General features: G+C 40.0%; 1 protein-coding gene across 3 annotated transcripts; it reads left to right on the top strand.

Annotated features, from left to right (window-relative positions):
• Positions 1 to 1,261: 1,261 nt before the first annotated feature.
• Positions 1,262 to 17,717, top strand: LOC125258081. Of its 3 annotated transcripts, XM_048174916.1 has the most exons (8): positions 1,262 to 1,513; positions 2,130 to 2,192; positions 2,645 to 2,805; positions 3,294 to 3,448; positions 5,028 to 5,275; positions 5,388 to 5,596; positions 15,090 to 15,245; positions 17,668 to 17,717. In XM_048174916.1, exons 2-8 carry the CDS (start codon positions 2,177 to 2,179, stop codon positions 17,671 to 17,673), a joined length of 951 nt encoding a protein of 316 aa, XP_048030873.1. In that variant the 5' UTR covers positions 1,262 to 1,513; positions 2,130 to 2,176; the 3' UTR covers positions 17,674 to 17,717. The 3 variants fall into 3 exon arrangements, with proteins under 3 accessions (XP_048030873.1, XP_048030871.1, XP_048030872.1); XM_048174914.1 differs by lacking the exon at positions 17,668 to 17,717 and having other exon boundaries at positions 15,090 to 15,543; XM_048174915.1 differs by lacking the exons at positions 1,262 to 1,513; positions 17,668 to 17,717 and adding an exon at positions 1,552 to 1,643 and having other exon boundaries at positions 15,090 to 15,543.
• Positions 17,718 to 20,181: the final 2,464 nt, after the last annotated feature.

Below are 20,181 nucleotides of genomic sequence, written 5' to 3'. Positions count from 1 at the left end.
TTTTGTAAATGTTTTGCAGAGGTGGAAAGTCCAGGGGTCAGAAAGTAAAAGTCCTGCCATATTTTTATTCCACCCACTGAAGCATTAATGAGATAAATAAGTGATTAATTGAGTGATGATTGAGCATTATTGAAGACACCTGATGATAACAAGCAGAATCACCAAAGGAGAAAATCACAATTTTTAAGTTACCATCATCGAGGTCAGGGTTTGTTTTAGTTGAGCTCTTGACCCTTGATATTTTAATATTAGATTTTATTTGGGCTGTTGTAACAGTTAGTCAAGCAAAGAGAAAAGCTGATCAGGTGTTGTTGGTTGTGTTTTCACATAATCATTATTTGATCTGAATCACTGAACTCATTTAGAGCCCAATCTCTGAGTTAGATTTACATTATTGATTACAGCAGCACTGTGATTCTACAGCAGAAGATCAACTTTATCAATACAATTCAAAGGATTTATCAAAAGTTGTAAAAATGACTTTCACTTAGACACACAGACATCAAGAATCAGTCTGTGAATCTCAACAGTGGTGACCGTCAAAAAGAATGTTGCAATGCATTCTGGGAGCCACCAATCAAAATTCATCCACGGCTCCCATCATGCATTGCTGCATGAATAAATTATGAGCTGAATTGTCTTAGTAATTTTCTTTATTCTCACTATTTTATTTTTTGCTGTTTTTCTGTGACTTTTTAGTAGCTTGTTTTCTAATGTTCAGAGTTGATCTGTTGATCAGAATATGTTGCTTGTCACCATTGTTGAGATTCACACGCTGATTCTTGATGTCTGTGTGTGAGTTTTCTCTTTTGATCAGAACAACTTTTAAGAAATCTTTCAGATTGTATTGATAAAGCTGATCTTCTGCTGTAGAATCACAGTGCTGCTGTAATCAATAATGTAAATCTAACTCAGAGATTGGGCTCTAAATGAGTGATTCAGATCAAATAATGATTATGTGAAAACATAACCAATACCACCTGATCATCTTTTAACTTTGCTTGTTTGGTTGGTTTTAATGCAGCTAAGACTGCCCCAACAAAATCCAATATTAAAATATCAAGGGTCAAGAGCTCAACTAAAACAAACCCTGACCTCGATGATGGTAACTTAAAAATTGTGATTTTCTCCTTTGGTGATTCTGCTTGTTATCATCAGGTGTCTTCAATAATGCTCAATCATCACTCAATTAATCACTTATTTATCTCATTAATGCTTCAGTGGGTGGAATAAAAATATGGCAGGACTTTTACTTTCTGACCCCTGGACTTTCCACCTCTGATGTTTTGTAATCTCGTGATTTATCATTTGAGCCAAGTAGTGCTCGCTGCAGAGCAAAATGAGAGAAGGGTTATGGGAGGGGTTAAGGTGTGGCTCCACCCATCATGCCCACAGTAGGTGGAGAGAGGCGGAGCTGGAGCTTATACTCCACCCATGGATCTGATATAAGTACTGCTGTCTGGAAGTGTGACACTCAGTTGAAGACTGCTTTCAGGAGAACACCGAATACTCTGTAAGTGTACCTTTTTTTTTTTTTTTTTTTACAATTTACTCTCAATATTCACATTTTTTCTTTTCTACTTTTCTGCATCTGAGTCCTGCTCTAGCTTGCTCTGCATTCTACACCTGACATTGTAAAATATGTAAGCATGATTGAATATATAACTATTATTGATATATTTTTTGTAAATTAAAAAGTAAATTGTAAAGTGACGTATCAGTCATTATGGGCGCCTGTGTATTTTACAAATCACATCTCTGTATATCATTATCTGATATCTGATATAGCATATTCTGTCATGATTATCTTGTGGGGGCGGGGTTTATGTAAATTTTAGGGTTTGTGATGTCACTAACCCAGGAAGAAGCTCGTTGTAGTCCCTACCAGCCGCTTGTTGTAGATTTCTGTAAAAGAATATATCTCTCTTTGCATTGAACTTTGAGCGTCGTAACTTTGCAGATGTTGTTTATGATCAAACAGCAACATTACACACTAACTAAAGTTAAAAAGTCAAAACTGAATCTCAGCTGAAAACTGCAAATTCACCTGATATTCAAGAACCCTTAAATTGTAAACATTTTTAATTGTTGATTCTACTTTCATCACATCTTCTGTCATATTTTTTTAGAGGCCGTACAGTTGGACGCATTACCAGTTTACGCTCAATTAAAAAACATGGCCGATAGCAGAGGTGAGACACTTTCCATTTCAGATCAAGAAACTCTGAGAGGCACGTCTGTGTCACACGTCCTGATTTTGCTGAGTTAGATGTGTTCCTGGGTCAACATATTTTGTTGATCCTGGAACAACATTCTAGTCTGAAAATTTAGTCTTAACCCTATTCCTACCCCTAAACCTAACCCGTTATCCCAAAAATCAGAGGGAAATGATAGATGAATAACACTGATGTAGAAGCACCCATTCATGATTTTAAGCCTAAACTTGACATAATCTGTAAACTTGTCCCTCAAATCCGATTGGTTGATTTGAATGTTGTTCCAGGATCAACAAAAATGTTGACCCAGGAACATGTTGAACTCAGCAATATCAGGTTATGTCATCTGTAAATAAATGTTGACAGATTTTGATTGAACCCCAGAGGTTGTTGAACATCACTAATATTCGGTTTGGTGTCATGTCCAGACTTCATCCAGGAGCTTCTTCTATCTTCGGAGCGAACGGCTCTCCTCTATCATCTGTCATTCGTATGTCTGGGTAAATTCCCAAAGCTGGAGTATCTGATCAGAAAACAAGCTAGTGAAACACATCTGCTGTTTAGATCCTCTGAGGCTGTTCTGATGAAGGTGAGACTTAATTTATCATTTTCTGTTTTACGTCGTAAAATCTAAATGCTGTCAGTATTTACTCACCCTCATGTCGTTTCAAAGCCGTGCTGTTAATTTTGACATGCAATTAGTGAAAGAAAAAAAGAATAAACAACACAAAACCCTCAAAATCCAGTTTAGAATCTTCGGAAATTGTGACTTTCGAATACTTACAGAACTTAATTCCACCATGATATAAGACATTTAAAAAAAGGTAATTGTATCTTTTTCTAAAAAAAATCTGACTTTATTCCCCCTCAGGATTCTGCATGTGTATCCGCATACACAATCAGGTTTAACTATTTTAGAGAAAAACAAACGTGAGATGTAAACACAATTGTGAGGGGAAAAAATGTCAGAATTTTGTACCTACATTTTTTTTTAAGCTTCCATAGATACTAGTGTGCCAAAATGTTTTTTATGGTTGTTCTATGAAACTTAACCCTTAGTAAATTGTTTTCTCGCAGTGTGTCGACACGAGTTCCAACCTGGTCACTTCGCTGTTCCCATTAGTAACAGAAGCTGCTGAGAATAACAAACCCGTTCTGGCTGTGAAATACCTGGAGAATGCCAGAACATGGATCAATGACATCATCAGAGCTGTGGATGACATCTTGAAAAGGTGAAAACACTGATGAAGTTCAGCATTTCACAACAAACAATCATTTTCATTATCACGGCAAACAAATGATTTTCTTATTTTTTACTGTCTTGTTGTCACACTTTGCTAAGCGTGGTGTGTGAAAAAGCACAATGAAGAAGATTAGCATAAAATGACTTTATTTCCAGAAGACTCAAACTTAGTGTTAGCATTAAAGGGGACATCAGATGCACATTTTCCACATGTTTTTATGATTCTTTAGGGTATTCCTGAAATGTCTGTAACATACCTTGGTAAATATTCTCAATGGTTGTGTAAAACAACACCCTTTTTACCTTGTAAAAAACAGCTCTGTTCACAGCGAACCGTTTCGGTGCGTGGCACTTTAAATGATAATGAGCTACTGTTCACCCCGCCCCTCTTTTCTGTGGGGTGTGGACACAAGACAGGTGGAGCGCTGCCTTGACAACCATTGAGCGTATCCCTTGGGGAAAGTATGGCAGCGGGAGGATCTAAAGACACATCAGTACAACCTATTTGAGCCGGAGTCAGACCCGGAACAACTTCGGCAATTAAGGCTTGAACAGAAAGTTTCTGAATTGTTGGTTTTATTGTCTACGCCTGCTCCGGGTCGAAACAATAGAGGACTGTTTACAGCTCACTCAGGGTGTGTCAAAATGACAGTGTCTGTCAAGAGTCGTGGGAGGGGCCTGTGCAGAATGATGTCACTTTGCTAAGAATCTGTGAATGGCTTGATCTGACAAAGTGCTTATGATTTATGGGGATTTTAAAAAAAAATGGATTTTACCATTATAGGGAGGTTGTGTACAGACACTGATGTCCAAACACCATGTAAAAGGGAATTTTGCATCCGACATCCCCTTTAACAAGAACTGTCAACAGAAGACTGAAACTCAGGCAGATATATACTGGGAGGAAACAAAGAGAAATAATTAGGCAACTATGGGGACAAATTAATGAGCAAACTCAGACAGAGTGCTGGAGAAAACAGACACAATGAACAATGAAATATAATCAAGACTTAAATGTTTTTTTTTTTTTTTTTTTTTTTTTTAAATGTTTTAAAATGATCGGAGTTTGTGCTTTAAACAAGCCAAAATGTGTAGCAAGTTTTATGCTTGAACAAATTTTTACAAAGTTTTATCGTGCTTTTTTGAAAAAAAATATTTAACTTTTTCACTGTTTCTGAAACATTTATTCTTAATATCAACAACTGAATTGCTACTAGTAGAAATGTTCATTTTTGATATCAATAATTTGAGTGTCACTAGTGACAGTGTTAATTCTGATAATATGAATGTCATTGTTTGTAAGAATGCCATTTTTGATTTCTGAAATTATATTGATATTAGAAATACATTTTTAGATATCAGAAATGCAAATGTAACTTGTTGAAATACAGATATACAGAATTAGCATTTTAACTAGTGAAAATTGAGTTGTTTATATCAAGAATTCATATCCTGCGAATTCATGTAAAAATGGCTTTAAAAATTATGAAAACAGTTTGACAGAGTCTGTGTGTTCTTGTGTTTGTGAAATCCAGACTATATCACTGAATATGCCTCATATTATTCAGGTATGATCAACAAGCCAAAAGTGTGGGGAAGTGCCGGAGTGATGTGTTTATAGAACTGAAAGAGACTGAAGAAAATCTAAAGAAACACACTTATGAGATGAAGGCTCTGGAGGATGCTCTGGTCAAGCTTGAACTGGAGCTGAGGAAAATTGTCTCTGAAAATAATGGTCCTCGAAACCAAGAGTGGGACATCAAAATCAGACTGATTGATCTTCAGATGAAGTTGGCCAATTGCAAAATACAACAGGGTGAGAGTCTCTCTGTGCTTTTAAATTATCATGCTGTTTACATGTTCATCACAGCCTGAAGGCTCCCAATGATCTCTCATGAATCAGAATCTGTTGTATGTTGTTTGTTCAGGTGAGATTCCCAGTCCTGACCACCTGAAGGAAGTCCAACAGTGTCTTTATCAAATCCAACAAATTCTGGTTGATCTTAAAGAGTTCTGGGAGAAAGTGTCTCTTTTCCTGTACACACTGAAAGAGAAGACCTTTGCTGGGGAGGTACTGATTGAAGAGCTGGAAGACCTGAAGGAGGAGTTTCTGGAGTCCATTGAAGAAGCAAAACAGGTTAACAGACTAACTAACTCTCTCTCCGCCTCTCTTCCGGGTGCAAAATAATAAACCGCAATTTCAAAAACAATTACAAAGATTCTGTGTGCTACACTACCCTCCCCTTAAGAGACAACTGTCCCAGTGTCCATAAAAGAGCTCAGTAGCGCACAGCAACTTCTATTTGCAACAACTTTAGTCCTTCATCTGTTCTTATAAATGAGCAGCGTCACAGATGTAGTCTTGTAAGGATCTTGGCTTCCTCCGTTGTCGCTGTGGTCGTCCTTCCCCCATCGTAGCAGGTGGGCTAGCTGTGGAATACGCTGTGTATGGCATTGCGCTAGCCTGTGTTGTTTCCTCTTCTGGATTCCCTTCCGAACGCTCCCTGACCATGGGCTGATACGGGGCAAGTCGATCGCGATGGAGCACTACCATTCGCCGTCGTCGCCCTCCCATCTTGACCCGGTACACAACATCAGAAATCTTGGCCAGCACTTCACATGGGCCATGCCAGTGACTGTATAGTTTCGGAGTAGCCCTTTTTCCTTTTTGGGGAGTAAACCCAAACTCTGTCACCAGAAGCGAAGTCTCTGTCATTACTGTGGACATCGTAAGCCCGCTTCTGCCTGGCTGATGCAGCTCCCTGCCGGTCCCGGGCTCCCTCGTGCACTACATGGAGTCTGTTCCGAAGCTTCTGCAAATACTCCAACCCCGGCCCCCCAGGGATTTCTGGTTCGGGGGGGGGGCAAAACCAGTTCCACCGGTGTTCGTAGTTCCCGGCCAAACATGAGCGTAGCTGGTGTGCAACCCGTAGATTCTTGAACTGCTGTTCGGTAGGCCCAAAGAACCAGGGGTATGTGCCGGTCCCAGTCGCGTTGATGCTCACTGGTTAGGATAGCTAGCTGGGTGGTCAGGGTACGGTTGAAGTGTTCCACCAATCCATCGCTTTGTGGATGAAGGGGAGTTGTGCGCGTCTTGCGTATCCCCAAAAGTCGGCACACCTCTTGGAATACTTCAGCTTCAAAATTACGTCCCTGATCACTGTGCATCTCGTCTGGGGCTCCGAATCGGCAGAACATGTCCTCCACCAGCTTCTCTGCCGTGGTGGCCGTACTCTGGTCAGGTATTGCATATGCCTCTGGCCACTTGGTGAAGTAGTCCATGGCGATTAGGATGTAACGGTTCCCAGCCTCTGAGACCGGGAAGGGGCCCAGGATGTCAACCCCCACGCGCTCCATGGGAGCCCCGACCAAGTATTGTTGCAGCGGGGCATGGGGTCGCCGTGTGGGTCCCTTCTTGGCCGTGCATGCGTCACAGCAGTGGACGTAGAGTTCGACGTCCAGCCAGCATCCTGCCCAATAGAACCGGCTTCTCAATCTCCGTAGGGTCTTCGCAACTCCAAAATGCCCCGTCCCCACTGAACCATGCACGAGCTGTAGGACTTGGCGTCGCAAGGAGCAGGGAACTAGCAACTGCAGTAAGGTAGCCTCACCATCGGGTGTCTGCCACTGACGGTAAAGCAGACCATCACGGAGAGTAAGGGTGGCCCACTGCGAGTAATAGGTTTTCACTTCCGGTCCAAAAGCCATTATTTCCTGCCGCTCAGGCTGCTGCCCTGCTGCCAACCACTCACGTAGTCTCTTTAAGGCAGGGTCTGCCTCCTGCTGCAGTTGCAACTCACGAGGTTCCAGGGGGTCGCAGGCCTTATCCTCTCTGTCCACCTGGTACACCATAGCTTTGTTGATGGCCTTTTCCCGTTCTTCCTGCTTCCGACAATTTCGGCAGTCGATTACTTCGCAGGGACGGCAGGACAGGGCATCTGCGTTTCCATGTTGCCAGCCAGCCCGGTGCTGCACTTCAAAATTGTAGTCCTGGAGAATCTCCAGCCACCGAGCCACCTGACCCTCAGGATTTCGGAAACTTAATAGCCAGGTGATGGAGGCATGATCTGTCCGCAGCCGGAACTTCTTTCCATACAGGTAGGGCCGGAAGTGCCGGAGTGCCAGCACCACCGCTAGTAGCTCTCGGCGGGTAATGCAGTAGTTTCTCTCTGCCTTCTTCAGAGCCTGGCTGAAGTATGCAACAACATGTTCTCCATCGTTATCTTCCTGGGATAACACTGCGCCAACACCAACATTACTGGCATCAGTGTCAATGATGAACAGCCGGTCTGGATTAGGGTATGCTAACACTGGAGCCTTGGTCAATACTTCACGTAAGTGGTTGAAGGCGGCCTCACACACCTCATCCCAGATAAAGGGTCGGCCCAGGGTGTCGTCGATTCGCGGTAGCGGGAAAGAGTCTTTTCTCGTGACAGAATTTAAGCGGCGATAGTCCACACAAAACCGCCAGGAGGAGTCCTTCTTTTTGACCAGCACGGCGGGGGCTGCCCACGGGCTGTTGGAAGGCTCAATTACTCCTGCTTTTTCCATCTCCTGGATCTTTTGTTCTGCTGCGGTCTGTTTAGCCAGCGCTAACCGGTGGGGTCGTAGCCGGATGGGCGGAGCTTCACCAGTATAGATGTCGTGCTGTACAAGCCCCGTTCGTCCGCAGTCCTCGTCTCGTGCCGCAAAAACATCCTGGTTGCGGTCAAGTACTTCCCGTAACTGTCGACGCTGGCTGGGGGTAAGTCCTTCACTGCACCGTTGCCACAACTCCTGTACGGCCTGTACAGTCTCTTTTGACAGGGTGGGCACTGGAGCGGTGCTAACATCGACAGGGGTAGCTTTCCATGTGGGTGCTTGCTTATTCTGCCCAGCTGCTTCCCCTCCCGCTTGGCCTGAGGGCACATCAACTGTCTTTTTTCCTTTCTGTAGGGGAACGACTTCATGACCAATCTGAAGGTAAGCTCCAGCCACATTTATACAGGCCCCACTCAGTGTCAAAAAGTCTAGTCCCATAATACAAGCATCCTCTATGTCTGCCAGCCAAAACTCATGGACGAAAACACCTTTGCCCACTGTCACCTGTAGGCACTTCCCTCCTTTGAGGGCAGCCCGCTCCCCAGTTACAGTTCTCATCTGCATCGCAGTAGCTGACCACCCAGCTGGGGTTGACCCTTCTGTTCCAGGTAGGATTCCCGGCCGAACAATGGAAATGGTGGACCCCGTGTCAATGAGGGCCTTACAGGCATTGCCATTTAGATCACACAACACATATAAACCCTGGGTGTGGCCCACTAGTGAACATTTTCCATGGAGGGGTGTAGACTGTGGTGGGAGCGGCCGTCCCTCCGCCCGACCGCTCTCTTCTAGTTTTCCGAAAAAGCAGGCTTGCGGGGCAAAGGTGTAGGGGCGGGACAATCACGGGCCACATGTCCTGCTTCCCCGCAACGGTAACATGGATCCCCTCGTGTAGAACGCCCTCGCCGGTTCATGGGCCGTTCTCTGCTCTCGACTTGTTGCATATAATCACCCATACGACATATCCCTTCAGTATTGTCGACATCAGTATGCTCAGCCTGGCGAACTCGGGCAGGAGGGTGGTAAAACGGGGCTGCCGCTCGTGTTGTCATAAATACAGACTCCGCTCGCTCAGCCTCTGCCAATGCTTGAGCCAGTGTTTGTGGGGCAAATAAGCGAACATGCTGTCGCAGCTTTTTCGGAAGCAGGGCTTGCAGGAATGCGTGGAGAGCCAGCTCCTCCTGGGCAGCTGCGGTGCATTGCGGGTACCCACGCCGCACATAGAACCTCACATCCGCGGCCAAAGCACCCAAACTCTCCCCTTCTTTCCTCCGTCTACCAGCCAGCTGTTCCCGTCTTTGCTCTGCTGTTTGCCGCACCCCAAACCGCTGTTCAAGTGCCCCCGTAAGAGTTTCGTAGTCTCTCTGCTCTGCTGGTGTGAGATCAAGCAGGACTTGTAATGCTGGCCCCTCCAGCGCCAATGCCAGCTGAGCCGCTGAATCCTCTTTACTCCACCCAGCACGCCAGGCTGCCAGCTGTACTTGTGCAAAATAGGGCTCAGGTGGCACAGATCCGTCATACCTGGGCAGCTTAACATGAACCCGCGCTGAGCTGCAATCAACCCTGTTCACCTCTCTTCCAGGCAGAATTTCCACTGCTGCACCCAAACTTCCCATTATGGGGGAATGGCACTTTCTCAACAATTCAAAACCAGCATATTCACTCTCACCGGCTGAAGCAATGTCCTCATTTTGGCTCACTTCCAATTCGCATGAATCTCGTGCTATTGCCTCTAAAGAGTCCATTGAGCCGTCACGGAAACGATCGCGGCACTCCCGCGGGCGGAAAGTTCGTGCACTGGCCCCAGCCACCTCTCTCTCTCTCAGCGCGGGTGTCCGCATCTCGGCAGGCGCGGTGTTTTTCCCGCCGCGGCTTCGCACGTCGTCTCGCATCTCATCCACGAGACTGCTTAAATCACGCAGGACGCGTTCTAATTCGCGTTCCGACATCCCACTTCTGACACCAGTGTAGTATCTGAGGAACGACAGACAAGGGAGGCTTCGTTCTGAACTGTTTTAATCGGAACGCAGAACAACTGCAACACACCCACATCAGACTAACTAACTCTCTCTCCGCCTCTCTTCCGGGCTCATTAACTTCCTGCCTTAACCCTAGAACTGCGGTGCAAAATAATAAACAGCAATTTCAAAAACAATTACAAAGATTCTGTGTGCTACACTATATTGCTTGAAACTCCTAATTACTGCTTATGAAAAGTTAGTAAGGTAGTTAAATTTAGGATTAAAGGGGTGATGACATGAGAATCCAAATTTACCTTGATCTTTTGGCATATAAGAGGTCTTTGTACCATTAAAAGTTCCTGCAAGTTTCATAGCTTAAGACGTCCTCCCCATTATAAAGAAAGCATTTATTTAATCAAGCTCCAAATACGGCTCGTTGTGGATCCTATGGGACAAGGTGACGTCACCTAGCACCAGTTGTTTACATATGACTGCCTCCAGCACAAGACAACAACGCCTAATTTTGCATCATTGCATCATTGACATGACAAGATGCAATGAAATGCAATGAGATTTACAATAAGATTGCGTTGCAATGCAAAAAATGGATTCAGTTTATTTTCCAGTCACGTGTTAATTTATGCGTGTGTTCACTACATTTCACGGATGGGATGACTGTTTAACACTCTGAGGTCTGAGGGTATCGCCGGCTATACCACCGTGGTTTTTTTCTTATCAGTGTGAAAGAGACTCAAAATACTCCGTCAATGTTGCACATACAATTAAGAGTTATACACCATTTTAATCTGTGGAATATCTTCTTTCATTTGTGTACACTCAGAGTAAAAACAAAATGTTGTGCTTTTTGTAAAATAAAGAAAACTAACATGATGCGTGATCTCTCGTCTCCCTCTGAACGAAGTTTAATCTGATAGTTCTCAGAAAATGAACTGTAACTTAGTGAATACTAATGACAAAAAAATTACACTTATGTCTAAAAAAACGTTAAGATGTCAGGTTTTAAAACATATAAGTCAAATCGAAAACAAACCTTCTGTGTTTATGCAATCTGTATGAAAAGAGAGCCATGTCAGAAGTCTGTGATTCAGCTCATTATCCGCTAATGCGGCCACGCCCACGGAGCCAGCGCTATTCAGACGCAAATTCAGTCAATACATGCATTCATCATCTCAATCGTGTATTTATTGTCTTCAAAAGTGTTTTGAATAGCCATATTTAGCGATCTCTTGCCTCTGTTAGTTCCTTGATTGTCACATGATATGCCTCTTCTTTTACTGAGGCATTTGTGGACAAAAGGGGCAGAGCGCCCTCCGGCTGAAGTATGAATTAAAAACACAGCATCCAGCGCTCATAATGATGACAATAAATATAGAATAATAAATATTACTCCTCTGTATAGAAAATTGATATAAACATATGAGAATCCATCAATATTTCTCCAAATGTGTATGCTTTTAAGCATATTAAGAAATTATGGTCAATATAAGATTTTAAGAGTCAAAATTTGAAGCTTGAGTCTTAGATCTTTTTAATGATGTATAGTTTGTCAACTGCACATCAACATTTAGGCTCTATAATATAACAAATATAGTAGCCTATATGAAATGCCCTAGAGGTAGGAATGTTCAGACGCGTTGCATCACAGAAATACATTATATTTTAAAGTATATTAAAATAGAAAACCATTATTTGGTTAGAGACTTGAGATTTCTTTTAAAAACATTATAATGGCAATGTGTTCAATCTTTTGACTGGTAGTGTAATTTAACATAGGCCTATACAAAATTTTCTTCATATCATGTGCAATAATACGTGCATGCATGAGATCACAAAAATCATGTTTTTTTTTTGTCCTGAGTGGACTTTAATCCTGTTATCAGCATGATCACAGAGGGTTTTTTCACAGCCTACCTGACTGAAAGGCCTCATTAATATGCAAGTCATTTCAGATCATTATTATTCAATTCTTTTGTCTTCTCAGGTGAGAATCACCCATTATACATGAGGATTCACGCCTCCATGCATACTGTGTTTCTTGACCAAAAGTGTCTTAGAAAATTTAAATCTCTCTATTGTTTTATATGAAGGTGTAGGCGGCATAATTTTTACATAATTCTAAAGCAAAAACTCTAGTCTACAACCTCCAATACCCAGAAGTCTTATGAACACAGATTTAATATACTTTTTTTGGCCTTATTTCAGTGACTTAAGTTTTTTTGTTTTTCAATAACCACGCATAAACATTATTCCTTCAAAAACACAAACATGTACATACATATTTCTCACATATTATTGTAGCCTAGTTTGTGCTGAATACAGTGTAATGACACTTTTGTCATTTATATGTTTATGAACAACTGAAAAAAGCACAAATGTCAGGGCATGTCAAAACTTCTCCAAGCCCCAAATCAGCCTCAGACTCCAGAGGGTTAAGAAAAAAAAAATTGCAGATATGATGCTTTTGCTCAAAGATTAGGTTAATACTCAAACATGCAGATAATTATTATTAATAGTCTTTTTGAATGTGCACATACTCCAGGGGTCTCCATGCAGCATGTTCTTGCTCAGTGGGCATTGCACCAGAAGTGTGAGTGTTTATAGCAATCTTAATTTTAAGGCTCTTTACAATATTACTTTTCAATCTTATATCACCTGCTAATATAAACACTTTCTTATAAGTGAATTATGAAAATATGTTGCCTCATTTCTAGTACATGTGATACATAAGTACAATTTTGCCATATTAATGCTGCGTCTTCAAATATGACCTGTGCATGCAGTTTGTCATTTCATTGAAATTAGTTTAATAATGTTCAACTTTTAGCAAGTTACTGGATAATTAGGCAACAATAACCCGTTTTCAAGTGTCTGGTTACAAATGACATGAGATAAGACATATAATTTATTTGAAATATTTTCCCACTTTCCATGTGGACCCGGGCTGATCCATTCTAGTTGATGATTCCGGCTCAATCATATTAGTCTCATTGCAAGAGCCATCACCAATAATCAGCAGCTCCCGCTACTAACAGTTCCACACGTGTTCTGACTAGGGCTCGTTAATAATTAATGCATAGGCACTGCCATTAGCCAATCATAACAGTGGGCGGTTACACTGAACTCTTAAAGGGGAAAAAAAAAACAAAAATGACTGTTTGAGTCAGAGGGAGAGAAACAGGGTGGGAAAAGGCCATAAACAGAGGTGGAGATTCCAGGGGTCAGAAAGTAAAAGTCCTGCCATATTTTTATTCCACCCACTGAAGCATTAATGAGATAAATAAGTGATTAATTGAGTGATGATTGAGCATTATTGAAGACACCTGATGATAACAAGCAGAATCACCAAAGGAGAAAATCACAATTTTTAAGTTACCATCATTGAGGTCAGGGTTTGTTTTAGTTGAGCTCTTGACCTTTGCCTTTTTAGTGTTAGATTTTGTTTGGGCAGTTTTAACTGCATTAAAACCAACCAGACAAGCAAAGTTAAAAGATGATCAGGTGGTGTTGGTTATGTTTTCTCAAAATCATTATTTGATCTGAATCACTGAGCTCATTTAGAGCCCAATCTCTCAGTTAGTTTTACATTATTGATTACAGCAGCACTGTGATTCTACAGAAGATCAGCTTATACAATACAGAATTTTTTTTTAAAAAAAGTTGTCCTTATCACAAAAAAAAAAAAAAAAAATTATTTTAGGCACACACAAACATCAAGTATCAGCCTGTGAATCTCAACAACGGTGACAAGCAACATATTCTGATCAACAGATCAACTCTGAACATTAGAAAACAAGCTACTAAAAAGTCACAGAAAAACAGCAAAATTTTAATAGTGAGAATAAATGAAATTACTAAGACAATTAAGCTCATAATTTATTCATGCAGCAATGCATGATGGGAGCCATTGATGAATTTTGATTGGTGGCTCCCAGAATGCACTGCAACATGCTTTATGATGGCCACCACTGTTGAGATTCACAGAATGATTCTTGATGTCTGTGTGTTTAAATGAGCTCTGCTTTTTTTTTAAATCAGAACTCTTAAAAAAAAATGTATTGGTAAAGCTGATCTTGTGCTGTAGAATCACAGTTCTGCTATAATCAATAATGTAAATCTAACTCAGAGATTGGGCTCTAAATGAGTTCAGTGATTCAGATCAAATAATGTTTATGTGAAAACATAACCAACAACACCTGATCATCTTTTAACTTTGCTTGTCTGTTTGGTTTTAATGCAGTTAAAACTGCCCAAACAAAATCTGATATTAAAAATTCAAGGATCAAGAGCTCAACTAAAACAAACCCTGACCTTGATGATGGTAACTTAAAAATTGTGATTTTCTCCTTTGGTGATTCTGCTTGTTATCATCAGGTGTCTTCAATAATGCTCAATCATCACTCAATTAATCACTTATTTATCTCATTAATGCTTCAGTGGGTGGAATAAAAATATGGCAGGACTTTTACTTTCTGACCCCTGGAATCTCCACCTCTGGCCATAAATAACTACATTTTTTAAAGTTTTTCGTCCAAAAAACTATATTGATATTATAATCAAACCTAAGGGAACATAAAAAAAAAAACAAACAAAAAAAAAAAAAAACGTCATGATCCCTTTAATGGATTTAGAATAAGGTCATGCAGAATGATGCATTAATATGTGCTTTATAAGTTCTAATAAACAGCCAATAACCCAGTAATATAAGCTGAAAGTTGATTATGTCTTTCACTAATATTCTGAGTTCTCAATTTCATCCCATATGTTGTTTTTGCATACTCCATAATGCATAATGCAAGATGAATAAAGATCTTACGAGTTTGGAGAGAATGAATTTTAATTTTTGGGTGAACTAACCCTTTAAAGTCACCATGAAGTCCATGATTCTTCTTCTGGAATATTACAGTGTTTATTATAAAATATATATCTGTGCAGATCCCTATTAAAGTTGAAATTGTTTTAATTATTTTGAGTTAAAGTAACTTTTACAGACTCTTCCATCATGAGTTTGTCGATTTGTATTTTTAGTGAATGTGTTGTAATTAATGCTGGTGTGATTTAATCTTTCAGTACTGGAAGAGATTTGGTGAAAGCTGTCAGAGAGCACAGGACATCTTCAGCGTTCAGTCTAAGAGTGCATATAAATTACAGGAGATCAATCCATCTTCACTCTCACAGGCTGAATGGAATAAGCAGTATGAGTCTATCATGGAGAAGCTGAAGAAGGTCAGTCCTCAGGGTTCACCCAGAGAATGACAGACAGAGATCTGATGCTTCTTTCACACTTTAAATGTTCTTTATACACACATTAACACATTTTAATGCATACAGCTTATCTTGTTAATTTTGTAATCATTACAAATGTTTTTTTCAAGTTACAATTCCACGTATAATTTCTTTAATGAGTTGATGTTAGGAATGTATTTCTCAGTTGTATGGTATTTCTGTTAAAATTGCTTTGAATTTCATTATGGTTTATAGATCTTGTGGTGGGTCTGGTCACATGATTGATGTCTATGTAACATTTCATTGTAGCTAAATCATTCAAAAAGTGATTTCTAATGTTGCATCAGGGTACCGTGACTCCGAGAGACACAGCATCATTTTACAGCTTCTACAGTTTAAACTGAGCGGGGTTGTAGTAGTCTACACACCACAAGTGTTTAGGGGCATTTATGATAATGATCCTCCTATTAATGATTTTCTCCACTGCCAAATGTTCTTCATTCAAGCCATTTCCACTAAACACGTGGAGCGCCGCAATTAAAAACAACAACAACAACAACAAAAAAAGATGCAGATGATGTGGTTGTTTTAACAACAACATAACCTTCTCTAAAACACAGCAGAGAATATATGACTGACCGTACGTCTAAACTGGACTAGTGTCAATATGTGCACATTTTTATTACATTTAGTAAACAATACTCTCTGGCAGTGGCGAGCAAAGTCGAAGCACCCCTACCGTTACATCATTCGCTCAAACAGTTTTGCGTTCAATTTAGTTGCAGGCCTTTGTTAAAAATTGGGTTTACATGCTCTCAATAAGAAATCCAAACTGGTGAAATAAATGAGAAAATCGCAGCATCCAAACTGTCTTCCAAACTGCAAATGCTCTAAAAATACTATCTTGAGAACAAAAACGTATGTATGTATGTAAAAACGTATGAGCTACACAATGTAAAATGTAATTAGTTGAGTTTACTTCGAAAGCTTAATTAAACTGTTGGGTTTACATAAAAAAACTTAAGGAAACCGATTGCCTTAAATTTAGCAAGTAAGTTAACTCATCATTTTGAATTGATAAAACTAGCTACCACACAGTACAGAGTACTTAGAAATCTTGAGGATTGGTAATTCAATTTTACAAATAGAGTACTTAGTTCAGTCATGTTAAAAATATTGTTCACATTATGTAGAAACTGCCTTAAATTTCTCAAGCATTTTTTACTCAGTTGCAACAATGGACCATACATTTATTTGTATTTATTAAACTGGAGATACTGTTGAAAATAATAAAGTTTGATGTCACCATCATGGTGGAAAGTGTTTGCTTTAGTTGGGCTCTTGACCTTGACTTTTAACATTAGTGTTTCTCTGGCTGTTGTAACTCAGTGTTTGTAAGACACAGCTGTTATGGTGGAAAAAACCAAGAGAAATGCTGGGATTGATCTGTTGGATCTGTACTTATAATGTCATCATCAAAAATCCACAGATTTAATTTTGAGGTTTGCACTATACCAAAAGTGTGCTTTGTCACTATAAACAATTAAATATTTTATTGCTGAAAATAGATCAAGAGATCTATTAATATTATATATAAATCTCAACAACGGCGACATGCAATGCATGCTGGGAGCCATCATAGTATAAAACTCATCCATGGCTCCCAGCATGCATTGCAGCATGAAGCATGTCACCGTTGTTGAGATGCATACACTGATTCTTGATGTCTCTGTGTGTCTATGTAGTCCAAAACGTTTTTTGACTAACGTATTAAAAATATGATTTCAACAGTGTTCCGTCTCTTGCTATAGTTTCATTGATTATTAAAAAACACTTATTTGTTTTTAATGACAAACCACACTTTTGATCAAGTATAAACCTCAGGATTAAATCTGTGGGTGTTCATTGATATCATCAGGAAAGATGCAACAGATCAATCCCAGTATTTCTCTTGGCTTTTTTCACCATAACAGCTGTGTCTTACAAACACTGAGTTACGACAGCCAGAGAAACACTAAGTAAAATAATTAAGTAAGTAAACTCAACTAATTACATTTTACCTGGAAAAATACTGTTAACAACTGTAATACTCTTTTTGACACATAATGCATTGCAAAATACTAGCCTGACTTCGTCATACTCATATTCTAGGCAGAATGTGAGTCTGATACTGCTCCATTGCACTTGAATTATGGGGCGTGTCTTAACCGAACCAGTAAAAAAAAAAACTCTGCACTCAATTGGATAGACCTACAACCAATCAGAGCAACGCAGTAAGTGACGTATGTTGAACTTGTACTTAAACTTTTGCCGAATCCCGTTGGAAGGACGGCAAACACATCTTTCAAATCTACAAATGCCTTGATTGCGGTTCTTTGTTCGTCTTTTAAAATTAAAGCGCTGTCGATTTCTTTTATTACAGACGTGATAGCGGAATCTAAACATCTTACTTCTCCAGCTGCAGTCATCGTTGGTGAAAACCAATTCAACCCAAGCGCTCTTTGATGACATGGGTGGTTACGTAACCGCAGATAGCCTGTCCATCATCGATTAAAGCCCGCCCTGGCAATTTGATTGGCTCGGCCTTCTGGGAGCCGAGCATAATTACTCCACAATGGATCGAGTCCAGACCGAACTTCCCGTCCAAAAAATGTTGTGGGCGGGGTTCGGGCTGGCACCCAGGCTAGCAAAATACAGTAATAACTTGTAAAATGGTAAAACAGCAAGTTTCTGTAGAATTTTGCTGTAAAAAACTACAGCGATTTGTTACAGTGCTGTTCGGTGTGTTGTAGAAATCTAAAAGGAATATTTCATGTTAATAACAAATTTTCATCTAATGGTTATGCACTACTAGCTGTCTGGTGGATCCAAAATGGTCAATATTCATATTTGTGCATTTTATTCATATTTCATGTTAATCATTTTATCATTTATGGCTTATGATTTATCAACATTATCTTTGATTTCATACATTCATGTACTACTCCATATATTAATCCTCATCATATTTTACTCTTTATTGTACTCATTTATGGTTATTCTTCTTTTATCTTTAAGAGTATGTATGCTTGCTCTATTCAACTGTTCTTTAAAGTGTTTCAGTGTTCAGGACATGTTGACACGTTTGTGGTTAGATATTGGACGTCTGCCAAGTACTGCAGAAGCAATGATGTTTTCAGAATTTGGTGTAACACTTTACAATAACGTTTCATCCCAGCCAGCACAGCATGGTGGGGCCCAGATGGGTGTCACCTGGGCAGCCTAACTGGGGCCCAGACATTTTTGTCCACGGTTTCCATGGAGGCCCCACATGGGTTAGCCCAGGTGAACTGAACACTGCTCAGTGTGCACACTACAGGCTGTTAAATGAAACACAGAAACATGCTGGAGTTAATGAGATAATTAGGTGATAACGAGCAGAATCACTGAAGGACAGAGAAACAACAAGAACTACGATTTCAGCCACAGCCTTCGATGAAATCAACTGAAGATAAAAGACATTAAATCACTGAAGATCTGATTAAACATCTCCACAAACAGCATTACCAGCTTCACTTATTACTAACCAGACTGACTTTATTTCTGACATACATCCACGAAAGTTGTTATTGAGAATTACCAGAGGTTTAGATGTTGATGATTTGTTGAAAATAAGTTTGGTTTGATGTCACCGTGATCGAGGTCAGCGCTTACTTCAGTTAGGCAGTTTGACTCTTGATCTTTTAGTAATAATGTTTCTTTGGCTGCTCTTGCTGTTTGTTATGATAAGAAAAGCAAGAGACAATATGTTTAGCTGTTGTCAACTGTTCAATGACATTAATGTTGTAGTCATCATGTTATGGCTTTGTTCACTGATCTAATGACTGAGCTTTATATGAAAATTTTTTTTAATAATTTTGTGCTGGAAAAACTAAAAGAAAAATTACAAAAATCAGAGCAGAAAAAAAAAATCTGAAAAATACAATGTACATTAAATGCTTTAAAACACCTGCAATATTTATTCACACACAGACATCAAGAATCAGCGTATGAATCTCAACAATGGTGACATGCTTCATGCTGCAATGCATTCTGGGAGCCTCATAGAAAACTCATCCATGGCTCCCAGAATGCATTGCAGCATGAAGCATGTCACCATTGTTGAGAATCATACGCTGATTCTTGATGTATGTGTAAGTGAACCTTGCAGGCGGTTTGAAGTGTTTAGTGAACAATGTGTTTTTCAAATTTTGTGATTAAAACATTTTTATTGTTGTAATTCAAGAAAAGATCCAGCACAAAGTTAATCACATTTGGCTCTTAAAAAGCTCACTCATTAGATCAGTGAATTAAGCCACTAAATGAAGACTTTATTTTTATCATTTAGGAGCTGACCACATTGTGTCTTGCTTTTCTTGCCATAACAAACAACAAGAACAGCCAAAAAAACATTATTACTAAAACAGTCAAGAGTCAAACTGCTTAACTGAAGTAAGCGCTGACCTCGATCACGGTGACATCAAAACAAATGTATTTTCAACAAATCATCAACATCTAAACCTCTGGTAATTCTCAATAACAACTTTTGTAGATGAATGTCAGAAATAAAGTCAGTCTGGTTAGTAATAAGTGAAGCTGGTAATGCTGTTTGTGGAGATGTTTAATCAGATCTTCAGAGATTTAATGTCTTTTATCTTCAGTTGATTTCATTGAAGGCTGTGGCTGAAGTCGTAGTTCTTGTTGTTTCTCTGTCTTTCAGTGATTCTGCTCGTTATCACCTAATTATCTCATTAACTCCAGCATGTTTCTGTGTTATATTTAACAGCCTGTAGTGTGCACACTGAGCAGTGTTCAGTTCATCTGGGCTAACCCATGTGGGGCCTCCATGGAAACCGTGGAGAAAAATGTCTGGGCCCCAGTTAGGCAGCCCAGGTGACACCCATCTGGACCCCACCAT

This window comes from Megalobrama amblycephala, linkage group LG22 (assembly GCF_018812025.1).
Source record: "Megalobrama amblycephala isolate DHTTF-2021 linkage group LG22, ASM1881202v1, whole genome shotgun sequence".
Classification (NCBI taxonomy): Eukaryota; Metazoa; Chordata; class Actinopteri; order Cypriniformes; family Xenocyprididae; genus Megalobrama; species Megalobrama amblycephala.
This window is presented reverse-complemented; position numbering and strand designations above follow the sequence as displayed.

Coding starts and splice junctions, on each gene's coding strand:
- LOC125258081 (XM_048174914.1), top strand. Junction 2,806..3,293: donor CTGAGGCTGTTCTGATGAAG/GTGAGACTTAAT, acceptor GTTTTCTCGCAG/TGTGTCGACACGAGTTCCAA. Junction 5,276..5,387: donor CAATTGCAAAATACAACAGG/GTGAGAGTCTCT, acceptor TTGTTTGTTCAG/GTGAGATTCCCAGTCCTGAC.